Source organism: Ovis aries, chromosome 17, assembly GCF_016772045.2.
Source record: "Ovis aries strain OAR_USU_Benz2616 breed Rambouillet chromosome 17, ARS-UI_Ramb_v3.0, whole genome shotgun sequence".
In the NCBI taxonomy this organism is placed as follows: domain Eukaryota; kingdom Metazoa; phylum Chordata; class Mammalia; order Artiodactyla; family Bovidae; genus Ovis; species Ovis aries.
Window position 1 is genome coordinate 60795613 of NC_056070.1, and position 20330 is coordinate 60815942.

At 56.9% G+C, this 20330-nt stretch overlaps 1 protein-coding gene across 1 annotated transcript in view; it reads left to right on the forward strand.

Moving 5' to 3' along the window:
- The window catches only part of RBM19 (RNA binding motif protein 19), a 121355-nt gene that overhangs the window by 99955 nt on the left and 1070 nt on the right, over window positions 1-20330 (forward strand). Inside the window, exons 23-24 of the mRNA XM_027956555.2 lie at window positions 474-594; window positions 20026-20136. Coding sequence (XP_027812356.1) covers window positions 474-594; window positions 20026-20123 — 219 coding nt within the window. The 3' untranslated portion in view covers window positions 20124-20136. The remainder of the gene's footprint in view (window positions 1-473; window positions 595-20025; window positions 20137-20330) is intronic.

Here is a 20330-nt window from a genome sequence, read left to right on the forward strand (position 1 = left end):
TGGGTGGATGCTGGCAGCCCTGAGCGTGTTTCTGCAGAGGGCAGCAGAGAGCCGGGGGACGGAACCCCCAGGGCCGGCAGAGGACTTATCTGCCACCCAGTGTAAGCAAGGGGCCCATGTGCTTGTCATCGAGGGGCCAGACCAGCTCGGCTTCCTCAAGAGGCGCTGCCCCAGGAAGAAGGTCAGCCGACTAACGGGCTCGCCATCTCCAGACAGGCTGTGACCCTGGAGGGGAGCTGGCCGCCTGGCCCAGGCACCGATCACAGGCCGGGACGGCGGCTGTTGTGACCACCCCGCCACATGTAGCTCTGCCCTGGTCACGTAACCCTGTAGTGGGAGAGGAGCGTGCAGTGCCTCCTCACACACCCTCCCCAGGGAGTGGGTGTCCCGGGGCCAGAGCTGGCCTTCAGCTGTGTGGGGCAGGCTGCCAGGCTGCAGGGAGGTCTCCGCTCATGCGCTGTGTCTCTCTCCAGAGAGCCTTCAATGCCCTGTGTCACAGCACCCACCTGTACGGCCGGAGGCTGGTGCTGGAGTGGGCCGACTCGGAGGTGAGCCTGCAGGCCCTGCGGCGCAAGACGGCCGAGCACTTCCACGGTAAGAGGACTGCAGGGGGCCAGGCGCCTGGTCCCCCCGCCTCTCCCGCTCTTCTGCACCTGCTTTCTGTATTCCTTCTGCTTTCTGAGCCGGTGCAGGGCACTGACCTCTGCGGGTGGCATCAGTGGCCTCCACACCCTTGGTGTTTGCCCGTCGACTCCGGTCATTGGGAGGCCTGGCAGGAAGTCAGGGAAAGGGGGAGGAGCCTGGGTCAGGGTGGTCATCCTCACCACCCCACCCCCACCCCTGCCACCTCCCCACCTGTCCGGGTGCTGCTGGCTAGCTGTCACTGCCACCAAAGGCCACAGCTCCCATCCAGTGGCCCTCTCCACCCAGCAAGTGCTCTCTGTCCAGGGTCCAGTGGCCAAGCCAGGGGCCCCTCGCCCCGATTTCCCTGCGCCTGCTACCGCTTTACTTGTCTGTCCTCAGTTACCCGGTTAGAGCACCGTGTACTTCCTGCCAGGACCACGCCCCGCCTCTCACAAACCTGGGTGGTATCACCCGGCCTCGCCGATGACTCAGCCCACCCCCACTAACTATTAGTGAGCTCCTGCCGTGTCCCATGCCAGCAGTGCAGCACTGACCCGGGCGGGTGGTGGGGGCTTGGGTGTAGGTGGAAGGTGCTGGATCCAGAAAGGCCTCCCAGCAGAGGTGACACTTGTGCCCACAGAGGGGCTCCCTGAGGTTAGGAGTGTGACTCATGGAGAAGCAGGCTGGCCGGCATGGCGGGGGCAGGTGGAGTCGGGAGGGTGGCCGGAGGGGCTTACACGAACCTCGCCTTCTCCAGCACATCCTCCAGAAGTGGAATGGAAGCCCTGTGACTGTAGCTCCGCCCATCAGGCTCCTTAGAACACACCCCCCCTCCCCACCCCAGGGGCCTCTCCCATCTAATCCTTCCCCACCACACCTCCCTTGGAGGTCACCATCCCCAAATGCCCAGCAGGACACTGACTTTGCATATGCTCTTCCCTCTGCTCACAATGGCCTTGCCTCAACTTTTTTTGTCAAACTGGTCAGTGCCTATCTAGCCTTTAAGGCCCAGCGCAAAGGACAGCTCCTCCAGGAAGCCTTCCCTTTCCCTGCTCCTCAGGTTATCAGTAATGGCTCTGTTCTCTGCTGTTTCCACCTGTGTTCCTACATCTCCTTGCCGCATAGTCATGTATGTATTTACGATTCTTCTCCTCATTGGACCAACGCCTTTCCCATAGTGGATGGAGACTGCATCACTGGGCTCACCTTTGTCACTGATGGGTTGATCTCTGAGCCCCCATGCCAGCCAGGGCCCGTCCAAGACTAGGGAATCCATAAGTAAAGGCAAACGAGAAACCAGAGACGTTAGGGCTAAGTACACAGCCACAAGCACACAACTCAATAAGTCCCCAAATCCTATCTTTATCGACAGCCATTGACAGGCCCAAATGCACCCATCGGCAAATGTTTGTGTAAGGGACTCTTCCGTCCCCCCCCACCTCCCCTCTCTGGGGCCAGCAGACGATTGCAGGCTCAGCAGTCCTGCCCTGCCTCAGAGAGCAGCCCCCTTCAATAGATTGATCTCCAAAGACAGCCTCCCCCCAGAAGAAAGCCGCAGCCAGAAGCACTTCTGTGAGATTGGCCATCTCCCCAGGTCAGCTGCGGGCCGAGGCCCAGACAGGGGCAGGTATTAGGTTGGCCAGAAAGTTGGTTTGGGGGACTTGCCTGGTGGTCCAGTGGTTAAGAATCCACCTGCCAATGCAGAGGACATGGGTTCGATCCCTGGTCTGGGAACTAAGATCCCACATGCCCTGCAGCCAATTAAAAAGGGTTAGGGTTAGGGCATGTGGGGCCGTGCATGCCACCACGCACCACACCTGCTGAGCCCGCACCCTAGGAGCTGTGCTCCGCAACAGGAGAAGCCACCTCGATGACAAAGCGCAAGTACCACAACTAGAGAGTAGCCCCCACTTACCACAACCAGAGAAAAAGACCGTGTGCAGCCACCAAGACCCAGCAGCCACCAAGACCCAGCACAACCAAAAATAGATTTTTTAAACAGTTTCTTCATGAACTATCCAGAGAAGGCAATGGCACCCCACTCCAGTTCTCTTGCCTGGAAAATCCCATGGATGGAGGAGCCTGATGGGCTGCAGTCCATGGGGTCATGAAGAGTCAGACACGACTGAGCGACTTCACTTTCACTTTTCACTTTCATGCATTGGAGAAGGAAATGGCAGCCCACTCCAGTGTTCTTGCCTGGAGAATCCCAGGGACGGGGGAGCCTGGTGGGCTGCCGTCTCTGGGGTCGCACAGAGTCGGACACGACTAAAGCGACTTAGCAGCAGCATAAACTATCTTTTGAAAAACTTGACGATGGTTTGGAAAAGATGGTGTGGAAAAAAAGCAAATGAACCTTCTGGCCAACCTAATGCAATGATAGCAGGAAAAACAGCCGTGGATTTGCAGCCATCGTCCTGTTCATGCTCTCATGGCGCTATGCAGCGGGTGTGATCAGCCCCGTTCTGCAGGCGACAGAACTGAGACCAGCTGAGCGTAGAGGGACTCAGGACAGCTACCGTGTATTAATGATAAGGACTTTTTCTGTGCTGGGGCACCGTCTGTTTGTGACACGCGTCGTCTCTCCCATCCTCACAGCAGCCCCTGCTGCCGTGGGTACTGCTCTCCCCAGCTTGTTGTTCGGTCACTAAGTCGTGTTGACCACATGGACTCCAGCACGCCAGGCTTCCCTGTCCTTCACCATCTCTTGGAGTTTGCTCAAACTCAAGTCTTTTGAGTCAGTGATGCCATCCAACCTTCTCATCCTCTGTTGCACCCCCTTCTCCTCTTGCCCTCAATCTTTCCCAGCATCAGAGTCTTTTCCATTGAGTCAGTCCTTCGCATTGAGTGGCCAAAGTATTCATCTTACAGATGAAGAAACAGAGGCATGGAGAGGTTCCGCTGAGCGCCTCCTAGCTGAGTGTCCTGGGACAAGTCACTGCGGCCCCTGGGGCTTCTGTTTGCCATTCCACAAATGAGGATATGAATCCGTATGGAGTCATGAAATGATCAACGATAACAAGAACAGCACAAGCTGCCTTTTCCCGCCCCCACAACACCCCTAGAATGTTGCTGTTGTTTAGTCACTCAGTCGCGTCTGACTCTTGCAACCCCACGGACTGCAGCCCCCAGGCTTCTCTGTCCATGGATTTCCCAGACGAGAATACTGGACTGGGTTGCCGTCTCCTACTCCAGGGGATCTTCCCGACCCAGGGATCAAAGCCATGTCTCCTGCATTGGCAGGTGGATTCTTTACCGCTGAGCCACCGGGGGTAGATGCCCTTAATCACCCCATTTTACAGATGAAGGGACTGAGGCTCGCATAGATGATGGAACTTGCCCAGGGTCACCTAGATAGTAGGGGGTGGAAGCAGAGTTTGCACTCTCGGACAGCCTGGCTATAGCACCCCATCCTTGGAGTGACACCCGCTCCGTCCCTCCCCAGTAGGCAGAACGCTGTGGGGGAAGCCGGGCAGACACGTCAGCCGAAAACCAGTGCTCTGAAAATGTCAGCCCTCTCACCCACCCGCCCACTGTCTGCTGGATCTCCTTGGGAACGGGGGGTACCCGCAGCGGCCTTAAATACTCAGAATAGGGCTGCTGGCCTCCTGCCCTGCTAGCTGCACCCTTTTCCCGGCTCTGCCCCTTTCCCATGACAAAAAGTACCCAGCTCGTTTGTGTCAAAATCCACATTGTTCAGAGCTTCCAGGGCCCTGGCAGACTTCAACGGCAAGTGGGATCTATGCCCAGTTCCTCCCCCCGGCCCCAGTCTGTGCCAGGAAGGCACTCAGATCTCAGGTGGAGGCCCTGAGCCCCATTTGCCCAACCCGAACACCGAGGCCACAACAAAGGGCTCCCTGGGGAAGGTGGGCCTCAGAATGAAAGGCCGGCATCTTAACCATTTGGGGGGACCCAGCAGGGAGCTCACTCGTGACACCATGGCCTCTGAGGTGGCCGGAGTGATAGAGAGGCCCTCCATTATGGCTGGTGCAGTCAGCGTGCATCACCCCAAGTTCACCCTCACCTCCAGGGCTCAGCTCCTCCACCAGGCCCGCTGCTCCCCTGGTGGAGACCGTGGGGACAGGGCGCTGCTGGGCCGAGGGCTTCCCAGGCCCTGTGACCAGCTCTTCTCTTCCCTGTCGGTGCCTGACAAGCCGAGGTCAAGGCACACAGCTCCACGAGCAGTTCGGGCCAAGTAATACTCGTTACTGTTATTATTCCCATGACAACCTTCATCTGTTAAGCCTCACTCCGTGCCAGGTACTGTCTACGGGCTTTCACAGGTATTAATCCTGCAGAATCCTGGCAGGTAAACACCATCATTATTCTCCGTTTCCCAGATGAGCAAACCGAGGCCCAGAGAGGGCCAGTGACTTCCCCAGGGGCGCCCAGCCACTAGTGGCCAAGTCAGGAGTCAGAGCTGGGCCTCTAGCCATCCTGCCAGCTGCACGTGAGCAGCGGTGTACACGGCCCCTTACGTTTCACCCCAGTCTGTGCAGTGACCTCAGGCAGGTTGCTGTGTCTCGGTTTGCCATCTGTACACTGGGACTAGGGAGTTACCTCATAGGGGAATCGAGGGCTTACAGGAGATGATGCTTCTGAAGCTGTGGGTGCCCAGTGAGAAGGCAGCAGATATTGCATTTTCTCCCCTCCCCTGCCAGGCGCTTACGCGTCCTGTTTTCCTTGCGTTCCTGTGGAGGCAGGCCAAGGGAGGATGCTCTCTGGGCAGAGGAGAGAGACATAAAAAGGAATCCTAGTTTTTAGAAGCCCGGACAACAGGGAATGTGTGAGAGAGAGGGAGGGAGGGAGAGGGGATGAGAATGAAATGCCCATCAGCTGGGCAGGGCATGGGATGGTACATTTGCATCGGATCCTGGATGCCACCTGGTCCCCATGCCTGGCACACAGAAGGCGCTTCTCAGTACACGGTGACAATAAGGAGGAGGAGATGGATTCCTTGCTGATAAAAACTCGTGCTGTCTGGCCATCCGATGTGATCGGCAGAACTAAATGCCCTCAGCCCGCCTGTCTCAACTTCACCACTTACCTAGGGTCCCTTATCAGCAGCCACAAAAGCTCAGAGAAAACCCCCCAGTGCTCCTTCCCCAAGGCAGGGGTGGGCAGTCTTCATTTCATCCACTGGTGTCCCTGATCATGTGGGGCGTTAGACAGTCCCTGGTGAACTGGCGCTTAACGAAACACCCATCAAATGGACCAGCCGAGAGCAGGTCTTTGAAAGTCATTGGAAAAGCTGCCCCAAGTAGGCAAAGCCCTTGACTCCGGACAGTGACGCTTGCGCCCAGGGATGAGCACAACCACCCCGTTCCTCAGTCCCGCCTTCCCGTTGTCTCCCTGCCCCCCTTCCTGGCCAGAATCAGCTATTTCGTCCACAGCTCCGTGGCCCCCCGGCAGGCGAAGTGCTTTTCTTTGGTGCCTTGCATGTAGGAGGGTGAAAAGAGAGAGCACGAAGGCAAGAAAGAGGAAAGGCGGCTACTGGCTGCGTCCCATTCTTCCTGAGCGTGTTACAAACCAGCAGGGTCAGGGCATTGAGAGGCTTTCAGGGCCCCGGCAGGCTGCGGTACCTGCAAGCGCCACCGACAGAATATAATGGTACGGAAGCAATCCGCCTGCAGAACCCTCTGTTTTCGAGCGTGCACAGCCAGGGAGGCCGGGGCAAACAGGCTTTTATTTGGCCGGGAGCGCGGCTCTGCTTCCCAGCGTTGTCTTATTCCAGCTGGGAGACTGATGGGCTGTGGTTAGCGGCTGCACCTTTCACCTCCAGAGCTGGGAGCGCAGACATGACCAGCATGGCAAGTGGCTGGCAGCGCCGCCATCCCCCCACCCGGCCAAGCCAGGCCAGCCTGGGATGTGAGAGCTGCCATCTTCAGGCCCAGGCAGTCACTGGCCTTCAGCATGGTGGCCCTCCCCGCTGGGGAAGTAAGGAGCCCGATTCCTGGGCCCCTGGCTCCATCAGCCTGGCCCACCCACCCGTGACCTGAGATCTCAGCCCAAGTATCAGAGATTGGACTTCTCCCGGACACCTGCTGTCCTGGGAGTTCCCCTGTCACACCCCACACCTTGTCTCCCTGACACTTTAATGAACACAGGTTCCTGTGCCTGATGCATAGTGAGGTCAGACTGAAACGTGAGAAAGGTTTATTGCAGGGCCGTGCAAAGAGACAAGCTGGTTTCTGACCCCAGAAACCCTCAAGCTCCCCTAAGGGTTCCAGCAAAGCATTTTTAAAAGCCTGGTGGGAGGAGGGGATCCCCGGATCCGTGATCAGATCGTGCGTAATTTTCTGACTGATGATGAGGTAGCAGGGCGGTGTCACAGGGGTTAACTTTATCAGTCCTTAGGCTCCAGGAAGCCTGGGGCTGTGAGCTCACAGTCATCAGGTTGTTGTTCAGTCGCTCAGTCGTCTGACCCGTGATCTTATGGACTGCAGGACGCCAGGCTTCCCTGGTCCTCCCCTGTCTCCGGAAGGTTGCTCAAATTCATGTCCCGTTGGGTCGGTGATGCTGTCTAACCATCTCATTCATCTCATCAAGTAGTTAACATCCTCCATTTGATGGGGTGGGTGTTCATATCTGCAAAACAACTGGAGAAATTTGCATCAAATATTGCTGTCTGGACACTTCAGAGAAGAGCTAAAGTAGAGCATATGGGGGAGGGCCTGTCCTGGGAAGGCCCCATAGGGTCCTGCTCTGTTGCACTTTGTGTTCACCTCTGTGGTTTAACCTGGCTACTCCCCAAGAGATGTGATCCTCCAGGGGACATGGTCCTCTCCACGTCCCCTGCCTTATGTTGGCATCCAGCACAGAGCAGGTGCTCACTAACAACCTGTGGGGTGAATAAGCGAACTGAAAAAGTCTGATCATCATAAGGGCCCCTTTTAATGGAGCGTCTAACATGTCTTGGACTCTGTAAGAGCGGCCCTGTGTACTATGCTGCCAGGGAGCCCTAACCTTGACCCTTGAAACCCCACTGGTCAGAAGAGAGGCAGTCAAGTGCCTCCTTGTTAAAGATGAAGTCAGAGAAAGAGGAGAGAGCTTTGTTAAAGATGTACCATGTGCAGGGGGCGGTGCCAGGTTTCATGCACTGTCTCATTTTAGCCTCAAAACTCCCTAGAGAGAGGTGCTGTTCCCGTTTTTCGGAGGTGAAAACGGCCCCAGAAGGGTTGAGTGACTTTTCCTGAGGAGATGCTCATCTTTGCACACTATAGGACAGCTCACCCTATCACCACTGCCGAGACCCCAGCAGTTCCTAAATCCCTAATTATCCCCCCATCTTTTATCAGATCTGGATTCCATGGTCCAAGTAGGACCATGGTTACAAACTACAGCCCACAGCCAGATCCAGCTTAATGCCCATTTTTGTAAACGCAGCTGTTTTTGGCACACAGCCATGCCCATTTTTCACATAAAGTCTCTAGCTGTGTCTTCACACCGGAAGGACAGAGTTGAGTAGTTATGACAGAGACCCTACGGCCTTCAAAGCCCTAAAATATTTACTGTCTCCCCTTTTACAGAAAAAGTTTACAGCCCCTAGAGCTTGTGAAACGGCTGCCCTTCCTTTATGTCTGAAGCCATGTGGGTGGCTAATTCCTCCCACATAACCCCCCTTTCTCAGAGAGTGTACTATTTTAGAGGCATCATAATCACAGTCTCATCCTCCCACCTCGAGGCCTCTGCCTGGGAATCCCCCAGCTTTTCCTGGAGCAGAGGCTCCAAAGCCTTGCTTCCCATTCTGGTCATTCACACCCTCAATTCCCCATTGATCATCTAATTATCCAGCCTTAAGTTGGCAGCAAGGACAAAGCAGCCACCAGAAGAGACAGTCCCTGCCCTCATGGAGCTGGTGTTTGAGTGGGAGAGACTAATGATTTAAAAAGTAATGACAAGAAAGTTCTGATGATCGCAAGCTCTGTGCAGGAAATGTAGAAGGCTAATTTATTCTCCTCAAGGTGGGAAGAGGGAGGAGAGATTCCAAATGTGGTGGTTTTGTTGCAGGAAGGGAGACCCTTTCCAAGGCCCAAGAGCAGGCTCTTGTCTAACACTCGGAAATGAAGGAGACATTCCAAGGAGACACATGTGCTAAGACAGCAAGAGATTTTGGGGGAAGGGACACCTAGGTGGGGAGCAGGCGGGTAGGGGACCCAGCAGGAGCGCTCTGCCATGTGGTCTCGGGCTTTGTGGCGATAGGGTTAGTTTCGGGGCTGTCTCTGGCCAATCATTCGGACTCTCCATTCCCGGTGGCACGTGCATTGCTCAGCCAGGATGGATTCCAGCAAGGAGAATTCTGAGAAGGTGGGTAGGGCATATGGACTGGTGTCTCCTCTCTCCTTTTGACTTTTCCCAAATCCTTCTGGTTGGTAGTGGCTTGTTAGTTCCATGTTCCTTGCCAGGACCTTCTGTTGTAAAATAATTCATGCAGATGGCTACTACAGGGTGGGCAGGGTGGGCAGGTGGGCAGCTTCAGTCAGTGTTTGCCCTAACAGTTCCAGAAAGTCTTTCCCAGGAGTTGGTGTTTTTGTGTGAGGGAAAGGGGCCGGTGAGCCCAAGAACTAGAGGGACATCCTTCCAGGCGGAGGGAGCCGCAGGTGCAAAGGCCCTGGGGCAGAAGGCTGCTCATAGCAGGCCATTGTGGCTGGAGAAGTCCCGGGTGGAGAGTGGTCGGAAACAAAGCCACAGAGGCCAGCAGGGCTCCCTCGTGGGATCTTGTGGGGTGGGATCTTATGGGGTGGTGCAGGAAGCATGACTTTTCGTCAAGTTACATGGGAAGTCCCTTGAAGATTTAAACTGGGGAGTGCCATGGCCTGTCGTATCACACTTCATACTTCATGCTTGCTGCTACACGGGGCAAGAATATGGAATAGGAGTCCCAGTGTAGTCGTCCCAGCTGGCCAGGGCAGTGGTCTGAGCAGGGACGGAGACCGGAGGGGTGGACAGAAGGCAGTGGTTTGAGCATGTGCGGTAAAGATAGAGCTGGCCAGACTTGCCTCTGAAAGGCAGAGGGGAAATTAAGGCCAGAATGGACATATTTGCTCTAGAAGGCAGAGGGGAAGTTAAGGCCAGAATGGAAATATTTGCTCAAAGCGAGCCTCTCAGAGGATGGTGGTGCCATGTGATGCCGAAGCTGGGAAGAGCGGGTGGGAGCGGGGGGTGTGATCCAGACACGTCGGGTTTGAGACACCTATTAGGACTCACCGTGGTATGTCAGGCAGATAGATCTATGAGTTCGGAGCTCAGGGGCAAAGTCCAGGCAGAGATATAAATTTGGAAGTCATCAGCATACAGATGATATTTAAAGCCCGCAACAGTTCACCAAACCCTCCCCTTCCATAACTTAATCATTCACAGGACGGCACATTTTCAAAAGATCGGGGACCAGGAGAGCCTGTTATCCCCACGCCAGCCCTTGCAAATGGCCTTCTTGATCTTGGCCATGAAAACATAATCTTCAGGCTTTAAAAATCAGTCAGGAAAGTTTGAGCAAGTATGTGGAGTCACAGAATTTATTATTCCAAATATCCCTCTGCCATGGATCTTGCCAGCTACCTGGAGACAGAAGGTTCCCATAAGCTCCCCTCACCTCGTTTTTATTCTTCCATTTGGGTGCCTCTCATTCCCACCTTAAGGCTTCACAGTGGCAGCCCTTGTTTCAGAGGCCTCGAAGGACCCAGGAGGCGAGGGAAGACTGTCCTAGATTGCCACCAAGGGTCCGGATGGAGTAAAGGCCACCATGGGCCCCGGGGCGCTTTTCAGGAGATGTTTCACCCCTGCCCCCTGGAAGTGGCTGCCTGCCCCTGTCCAGGGTGCTGAATTTAGTTCCTTCTCCTGCTCCCAGCCGTGTTGACGAGCGCCAGCAGGAGAGGTTGACACTGACCAGGAAACACACTCTTCCTCAGACGCCCCCGGCCACCCCAGCTGATGGAGGCAGAATCGAGAGAAGAAAAATCAGGAAGCAGGAGTGGTTTCGGTCACGGTGGCTCCACAGTGGCAACTGCTAGCAAGGATACCAGTGGCTGGGCCATGGGGAGGGAGCCAGGTTCTGAGAGCCAAGTGTTTTCTCCCTGCAGAGGCGCTGGGGAGGCTGGAGGGCGCCTGGAGCAAGCCAGAGCAGGGGTCTCCCCGGGCGCCCCCTCCCCCTTGCTCCCACCCCCGTGCCCCGATCTGCTTTGAGTGGTGTTTTGGAAATATTTCCAGGTGCTCTGGCAATATCCTACACACTGTCTCCGCCTTCCCCCGGGAGTGGCTGTCCGTGCGGAGAAGGTACTTGCTCCCAATCCAGCTAAATTGTTATTGACTTGTGTTCTCTGCGTTCTGCAAACATTTCACTCAGCCATCGCCAGCGAGGCCAGGAATCCCTGCTAGGGCTAACGGGGAAACCAGCTGTGCCGGGCCATTTCTCCTGCTCTTCCTCATCGATCACAGAATTAAACTGACAGAAGGAGAATTTCAGAGCAACTTGGGAGGGGAAGGGGCCGAGCCCGGATTGGATGAAGGTTCAGGGACCTGGGGACCGAAGTGCTAGAAATAGGGGCTGGAGGAGGGTGGACTCGCCTCCAGGTCTGTGGCTGGTGGCAGGGGGTGGCCAGGTTTGTTTCTGAACCGTAGGCTGGCCCAGGCCTGAGAAACCCAAGGAAAACACACAGACGAGAAGGTTGTCATTACTGCTTCAGGACCACAAGTGAAACTAGTGGGGTTCTATAGGCAGAGGGGAGAGAGAGAGAGAGAGTAAATCAGGCCACACTGGTGAGCCATCGATTAAGATCATGGGTCTTTATTTTGCCTAGAAGATAGAAAATAAGGTGGGTTTTTTGAATTAATATGATTATTAGTTTTACTTACTTAGTTTTGGCTGTGCTGGGTCTGCGTTGCCGCACCCAGGCCTTTCTCTGTTTGAGACTCGTGGGTCTCCTCTCCAGGTGTGGTGCTTGGGCTTCTCATTACAGTGGCTTCTCTTCTTGTTGGTCTCTCTTGAAAAATAAGACCTGACCACTCCTGGTCCTGCATTCACATAGGGCAGCTGGGGCTGGGTTACATGGGCTGTTTGTTTTATTGTTGTTGTTTTTCCCCCTTTTGCCACAGTTCGCATCCATCCCTATGGTCACCACTCAGACCGATTAACTCCATCACATTCCTCCTTGGCCCCTTTAGGCCTTTGCACTTATAGATCCTGGTACAGACAGCATCCCACCTTGGCCTCTTGAGATGATGTTACTGATTCTTTTGAGCCTCTTCTCCCAACCCAGGGACTTTGCCAAGAGAAAACGGACAGGGATCTCATGCTGACCAAACCCCCAGAAATGGGAAGATCCCTCCAGGCCTGAGACGAGAGAGTGGGGGGCACCTTCCGCCTCTCCTGGTTTCTTTTCTTTTTTTTTTTGGTCCTCTGCAGTGAGTCACCTTCTTTTGGCCTCCCCACTGCCTCCCCACCCTATACAGGCCTCTCCAGCATCTGTAACTAATGCAGAAACGTGCTGGACCAAACCCCAAAGTCCCCAGGCTTAGCCCAGCCCCAAGGCCCTACCAGGGACTAAATCCACAATAATCCAGGCCAGGCAGCTTCACCAACCCCCGTGGATGGGAGCCCACCAGCCCGGCTACCTGTAACTCCTAGGCCCCCAGGATGCCCAGAGCATAGCAAGTTCAACCTGCTGGGCTTCACTGGGAGCTACAGTCCTGAGCACTGTGAGTAATCAGAGCAGTAGTCACAGTAACCAATGCCCACCCCAGGCCGTTTGCATTGGAACCTCTGGGGTTCCAGGGTCCAGGTATCAGAGGTTTTCTAGATGATTCTATCAGGCTGTGGGTTGGGAATCAATAGCAGCTTTTTTTATATTTATTTATTTGTGCCACATCTTAGTTGCAGCATATGTGTATCTAGTTCCCTGAGCAGGGATCAAGCTTAGGACCCCTGCATTGAGAGCTCAGAGTCTTAGCCGCTGGACCACCAAGGAAGTCCTCAGTAGCTCCTGGAGAAAAAATAAACAGCTGATGCGGGCAAGGGGGTGCTGCCACGTGGCCTGCCTCTGTTTCACGCCCTTCCTGTCTAGGAGTCTGGGCCGCTGGCTCCCCCTGCAGGATGGGCAGCAGAGCCAGGGGATACAGGTGTCTCTGGGGCATGACAGGAAGGCCCTGGGACCAGCCCAATCTGAGCTCATGGCCCCACGTGGGCACATCTTCCCCAGAGCCCTAGAACGACTGCTACCACATCTGAAAAATAGGGCAGTGATATCTCCTGGCTCGTGGGAGGCCTGTGAGTCCACGCCCAGCCCTCTGCCTGCAGCCCAGAAAGCTGGGCTCGAGGCCCGAGGATGCAGGGTTCTCTGGGCTCCAGCTCAGCGCACTGGCCTCCCCGTGTCCTGAGCAATGCCCGCCCTCCGGATGTTCTTTGAAGACACGTGTGTTTTTACACCTCTACGCACCTGGCACTGGGTTGTGAATGTCCACACGTTATTTGTTGACTCCTCTGCAGTGGCCTCTTCGGTCACACCCTTTCTACAGATAGGAGCGCGAGACTCGAGTAGATCAGAGGTGACTGGGGTGGCTACTAGTCGGGGTGACAGAGCTCACAGCCCAGCTCTGCCAGCGCCGGGGCCCCAGCATGGCCTCTATGGCTGCTGGTTTGGTTTGTCATTTATGGTTTTCTTGGCTGCTGATCCCCTAACACCAGGCCTGGTACCATGTGTGTGTGTGTATTCAGTGACGTGTGTGTGTGTGTGTATTCAGTGACTACTGTGTGTGTGTGTGTGTGTATTCAGTGACTACTGTGTGTGTGTGTATATTCAGTGACTGCTAGGTGTGTGTGTGTGTGTGTTCAATGACTATTTGCTATGAATGACTAAAGGCTGGAACCTTCAAGGCCTGAGATCAGGAGAGCAGGCACTATCCCCATTTAACAGATAGGAACACTGAGGAATGGAGTTAAGCAACTCCCTTAAATCCTTGAGGTGCCAGAGGTAGGCCTGGGGCCCAGTCTCCCACCTGCTGGCTCAGAGAAGATTCTTTCAGATCACGTGCTTCTTTGGGGACCAGCTGTGCTTTGAAAAGGTACCTCCTTGAAACAGCCTCCTTGTACCAATAAAGTGCCACTGGTCTGGTCATGGGAGCCAGGCTGGTCCTTTCTGCACGCAGTGTCCGTTATTCTGTGAGCATCTAGTATGCGCCTACTGTGAACAGAGCCCTTGGAGGCAGACCTGTCTGGGAATCTGAGGATTTTGCCCACAGGGTCCACAAGTCTGGAGCGTGGGAGGCAGGGCTACCCTGGAGCGGGAGCCTCAGATGCTAGGCCAGCCTTCGGGGTGCCCAGACCCCCCCCAGCCCCGCTGACATGGCCCATACCCTGTGTCTCCAGCGCCTCGTGTGCTTGATGGCCTGGGGCAGCAGGCCATCTGTAGGTGGTGGGGCCCTGTCCCCACCTGGAATGCCACCCTCCACTCCCCACCCCAGCCTCCTTCCTCTCCTCCCCTCAAGGGACAGATGGGCGAGGGGTACATCTGCTACTCTTTCCCCGCCGCCCCCGGCCTGCCAGAGTCGCCTCTGTTTCGGGTTTAATAGGGGAACCCGCTACACGGCCTTCACTTGACAGTTTGCCTCACCTGCCCTTCGTCTCGGGGAGCAGCGAGCCTGGGGCCTCCCGGAACAGACAGAAAATACCCAAACGAGTGAGGCCTCCTCTCCAGGGGCAACCAGCACACAGCCCATCAGTTACCCTTAGGTGGGGACATGGGCCCAGTGTGGCCAGGTTAGCCAGTTTCAAGAGAAACTAGAAATGGAGACTCTTATGTGCCTTTCCCATTTTTCCGTACTAGTAACTTTTTTTTTTTAATGTTCGATGATGTCAGCAAATCTAGATGCTCTTCAGTGCGCCGGCCCCGTGAGGCCCTGCTTCGTGCCATTTGGTCACCTGTAGACACAGTGTCTGCCGTTTGCGTGCCTTAGTTTGGGTTCTCCGGAAGCAGCCCCCAAGATGTGGGTAAGGCTCCCAGCAGAGCAACTGGGAGGGGAGCCAGTAAGCAGTGTGTGTGAAGTATGCAGCCTGGGGGCATCCCCCTAGAGCTGTGCCGCTCCAAACTGTCCCCCAGAAGTCGGAGCCGGGACATGTCTTCAGGGGCTTCAGTCCCCAACACTGCCAGCCTCCCCCGTGCCGGGGCCGGGGGTGCCCTCATAGCCAGAGAAGGCCCCTGGCCTTCCTTGTGGGTAGGGAGCTGTCAATACATCCCCAAGTTGTCCGCTAACACCGTGGGTGACCCCCAGGAAGGGGTGGCCGCCACAGCCACTGTTATCTGTCCAGGGCTGGTACCGCCACTCAAGTTCGTCTAATGCAGGAAGGAGGTGACCGGCCCACGTGTTCTCGGTCACTGCACCCGCTGATAACAGTCAGGGTTGGCTTACTTTCACCGCGTGCCTCGTGGGTGCTGGGCTCTTGTAAAGGCCTTCAGCGCCTCTGCCCCTCTGATAGCTCTTTGGCCTCCGTGAAGCCGGGTGCTCTTCAGTACCTGCTGAGACAGAGCGCAGAGTGGGGAGGCCAGGCCCCCGGTGGCCCAGCAGGGACAGCAACCTCACCAGCGATCTGGGCAGCCTGGCTCCAGCCGGCCATGCCATCGGTTGTGACCCCTTGTCCGTGGGCGGTCACATTGGGGTCCCTTCCAGAACCCCCTCCTCCCTGACCAGCCGTGAAGTTTCCTCTCCTCCTCCCAACAGCCCCCCGCCCCTGCCCACCTGCTCGCACCCTTCCCCCTGCCCGCCCCCCGCCTTGCTCGCAGGGCGACAGCGCCAGCCAGGGACGGGAGAGAGACGCGGGCTGGCATTCTGTCAAGGAATTAATTGAAAAATAAAATCATTAGATGGGGAACTCCAGAAATGCAAAATGGTGGTTGGAGGGTGGTTGGGGGGCGGTGGGGGGGGACGGGGGCAGGACTGGGGGGTTGTTGGGGGACGGCTGAGCTCTTTGTCAAGTTAATTTCTCGGGTATTGATGTTTGGTGACATTCACTTGTTGTTTATCTTCGGGTGCAGCTGTAATACGGAAAGAAAACGCACAGCTTGTTTCGTTTATTTATTTTACACCTTTCTCCGGCTCTGCATTATGTTTGTTTGGTGAAAACCCACTGAGGCTTTTGATGTCGGGGAAATAGGATTTGAGCAGCTGTTCCCGGCAAGCGGGGCGCTCCGCGTGCAGGCAGGGCCGGCAGGGGGTGCTGGGTGTCGCTCGGTGGGGACTCGGGGCCTGACACGTCCTCCGGGGAGGGCGGTGCTGGGGGCCCGGCCTGAGCCAGATACGCCAGGCCCCCCCGGGTGCTGAGCCCTCGGGGTGCCAAGCTCCCATAAACTTGCTAATCCTCGCCACCACCCCAGGAGGTGTATGAGTCCTGTGCCCGCCCCCAGTGGACCGACGAGGCAGCCGAGACCCAGGGAGCGCAAGTGACCTGCCCGAGGTTACCCAGTGCACAGCGGCAGCGCTGTGACCTCAGACCATCTCACTTCCGGGCGTGAAGTCGGCTGGTCGCTAATGACTTCCCCCACCCCTCACCCCACAGCCCCCAGGGGAGACCTCTGCGCTTCCGGCTAGTGACGGGAGGCGGGTAGGGATTGGATTGTACTTGCTTTGGCCTTGATGAACCAAATCGCTTCGTTCTTTCCCTTTTATTGATCGCCTGCTGCGTACTGGCCTTCCTATGACAGCGCCACCCCCGGCCAGTGGCGCTCCCTGGCCTGATGGTAGAGGGACATGTTACCATCTGATGTGAGGAACAGCAGCAAAGGCGGTGGTCTCGGCGCTGCCGTGGAGTCCTCACTAAGGGCTGGTGTCACTCTCTTCTCTCCTTCAGTCCTCGCCACAGTCCCGAGGTGGGCAGTCCTAGCGGCCCATACTACAGATGAGGATACTGAGGCCCGGAAGGGCTCAGGCTGCGGCACACACCAGCCTCCAGTCAGTGCCTGGGGCTGCGGGGTCAGTGCCCGCCGTTTCTGAGCTCAGTTATGACAGGTGCTGGGGACAAGCCCAGGGGCTTTGAGGGGTTTTCAAAGGAAGGAGGAGCCCTCACTCTCAGGGGAGGTCAGGAAGACAGCGGAAGGTGGCTGAAGAGAAGAGGGGTAGGGGAACAGCCATGTCCCCCCATTTTATACATGAGGGGTTCAGTCCCGGACCGGGCACGTCCCTGCCCAGGGTCACCCAGCTTGGGAAGAGCCGAGGCCAATGCAGCCAATCCTCAATCCAGACTGTGACCACCTGCCCTGTCACAGAGTCCTGGGTGACCTGGGCCCTGCCACATATCCCCGCTCCCCGGGGGCCCCGTTGGGAGATGCCTTTTCCCTCCCAACACAGAGCATGCGTGTTGCAAACTGGACTGTCTGAGATGGAAGCCAGGGGCTGCCACATGTCAGCTGGGGGGTCTCGGGGGGCGCACGCTTCTCTGCACCTCTGTTTTCCCATCTGTGAAATGGGGGCAGTGGCCTCACACCAGGGGGCGGGGGAGCTGTGTGAGACCCAGGTGCGGTCCTGTTTCTAGAGTACCTGTCCTGTATGTTTCCTTTTCCAGCCACGCCCCCACCAGGCCTCAGTTTCCCCAGGATCAGCACCTCTTGTCCCGCCTCTGTTTAATTATTGTCCTGACAACTGCTGTTTTATTATTTAAAAGTTCCCCACCTCAGTGCCCAAGAAGGACTTACTCATTCATTTGCCTGTTCATTTGTCCATTCTTGTGTTCGCCAGATGACGACCTACTGTGTGCTGAGGCCTGGGATAAGACGGTTCCCATCTCACAGGGTTCAGTCTGGCAAGGCTAGGCCAGCATGGTGCTGGGGACACTCAGGTGGCAGGGGGCCCTCAGAGCCCCCAGGCCCCTGGACAGTGGGCCATGCTACTCTGAAAGGTTCCCCCAGGTGGTCTGGTGCCCTTGGGGGTGCCCTGTGCTGGCCACTGGGGGCACCGGGAATGTAAGCCACAGTCACCACCTGCAGGGCACCCCTGGGCCAGCTGGATGAGAAGCACCAGGTGCCTGGCACTGCCCCCGTATCAGTCTTGGAATTGGGTCAGGCCGTGGGAAAGAAGAAACAATTCTGCCAAAGTGAAGATGGTAGCTGCCACCGTCAGGACTACCGCTGGCCACCAGTAGCTACCCCCTCGACCCCAGGCCAGCCCAGGAGAGCAGGGACTCGTTGTTCCCAGCGCTCATACCCACCCCATTGTTAGTCACTGGGGGGGCCGTCATTGACAGGCCTGCAGGCTCTCTTTGCTTCCATTTCCCGGCTCCTGTTACCTGCCCACAAATTCCATTTCCAGAGGCCATTGTGCACCTCTGGTGATTATGAGGAAACCCGGGGTGAGGAGAGGAAGGGGCTGACTGCCCTGCAGGTGGCCACCTCAGCTCCTAGCCCCTCCGGTCCCCTCTCCCTCCTCCTCCTCGTGACTAACGATGCTGGTGATGCTGGCGTGGGGCTCGGGCCATGTGGGCCCCCCACCCCTTCTTCACGTTCTCTGAGGGGCCAGCTCCACCACGTTGCCCCTTCCTGCCCCATTCACTCAGCCTCCCATTCGACAGCTGCTCGTGGGCCCCCACGAGGTGCCCAGCAGTGTGCTGAGGCAGGGGACACGGCTATAAGCAGGACAGTTCTGTCCCCAAATGAAGAAACGTGCACCATTGGTGGTGAGAAGCGCTTCGAAGTGAGGGGGCCCTGTAGACGGTGGCCAGGGGGTCCTCACTGGGGAGGAGATGTGGGAGGGGGAGTCTCGGGGCGGAAGCACACCCGGCAGACCCAGGGAGGGGCCAGTCCAGTGATGCCTAGGACGGCCTTTCTGCGCTCAGCAGAGCACCCGGAGCAGAGCAGGAGCAGAAGGATCCGTTGGGCAGCTGCTGGGGGCAGGGTAGATGGCCGCAGGGGTGAGCGCAGAGGCCAGGAGTCCACTGAGAAATGGGAGTGCTCAGGTCAGGCAGGTAGTCATGGAGAAGAGAGGGCCAGTGGTGGCGTCAGTTTCATAGGAATGAGATGAAGAAATAACCTCAGAGACCAAGTCACTCTCCCAGTACCACCTGGAAGAGACCCAAGATGCTTCATCTCCAGGGCAAGCGTTGGGCCCTGGGGAGACCCGCCGCCTGCAGGAGCCCCTGACCCAGCAGGGGAGATGGACGCTAAGGGTCACGGGGGCGATTAGTTCTAGCCAGAGGACTTCACAGAGGAGGTGTTGTTTGAGCCAGAGGAGGAGAGGGGATTGGGACAGCCTCCAACAGCTGCCTCTAAACAAGCCCACCGTGAATGAGTGGTTAGATTAGCAGGAGACAGACAGAGTCGGTCTAAGCTCAGAGCCTAATGTTCCCCCATCCCCACAATTCCCCTCCTGGGGGGCCAAGGGGACCAGCACAGTCTCTCCTCCTACCCTTTGTCTCCCTGGCGATCTCTGGGCAGCACCAGAGACTTAGGAAAATAGGAAAGACCATGGGCTCTGCTGTGTCTTGGGTCTTGGCTGTACCGCTTCCTGGCTGTGAGACCTCAGGCCTAGCTGCCTGCACTCAGTCCCGCACCTGTGCAGTGATGACATCAGCTGCCTGCGGGGCCGCGGAGAAGGCGAGAGCCGTGGCGCACAGCAGACCATCGGGAGTGTCTGGGACCCAGAAGACAGACATGTTGCTGAGCCTGCCACGTCCGTCCTTCCACACTGTGCATCTCTGTCCCTTTCCCCGTCTTCTCACAGAGAACTCCTCCACATTCTTCAAAGCCCAAGTCAAATAACCCCTCTTATCTAAAGCCACCTCCAATTGTTATTCCCTCCATGTCGCCTCTGGAGTCCTTGAGCATCTCGTCACCCCCCGTTTCCTGAACACCTGCCGTGTGCCAGCTGCCTGCTACCCCATTGAGAGTCCATGACCTCCAAGCAAACAGGAATAGTTCCTATTTGTTCCCTAACCTCTGCCCTCACTTGACTCCGCCCCTCTGTCTCCCTCTACACCCGCCTCGGAGATGCTCTAACCTCTGCCCCTGCTGGGAAGGGCCTTCCTCCCTCTTTCCTGGGTGGGTGGATGATGGGCAGGGATGGCTGGCAGGACCAGGAGAGGGGCCACCCCTGGGCAAAGCAGAGACTAACCCTCCACGTTTCTCTGCCCTCCTCCCTGTGCTCTCTTCCCCTTTCTCATACCCCCTTTGATCCTCCTTCTTCCCACCCCCCCATTTCTTGTCTGGTCTTATGCCTTCTGCATCCTCTCTCGCCTCCATGTCTATATCTGCTCTCCCGTCTCCCGCCACTTCCCTGTCTTTCTCAATTTCTTCCCCCCTCTCCTCCCCATCCCCCTGTCCCGGCTTTCCCCTCCCACTCCCTCCTGCTCTCTGTCCCCGCTGTCTTCCCGCCTCCCAACCCTGTCGGCTGTTCTTTCCTCCTCTCTTGCCATCTGGGCTCCCACAGAGCCCCCGAAGAAAAAGCGGTCTGTGGTGTTGGATGAGATCCTGGAGCAGCTGGAAGACAGTGAGGACGACGGCAAGGAGCAGACCCTTCAGCTGTGAGCTGGCACCGAGGGTACGTGGCGGTGGGGCCCTGGGGATGGGCACAGCCGCGCCGGCTTCCGCACCCCCTACCATGAGGGCTGGGGTGGTGGGGCGGGAGCCCCACGCTCCACTGGTCCAAGGTCAGAGGGGACGAGGGTCTCAGCTCACAGCCCCGGGCATCCCGGGCACTGACTGTGCCTGCCCTGTGCCAGGCATTGGAGGCCC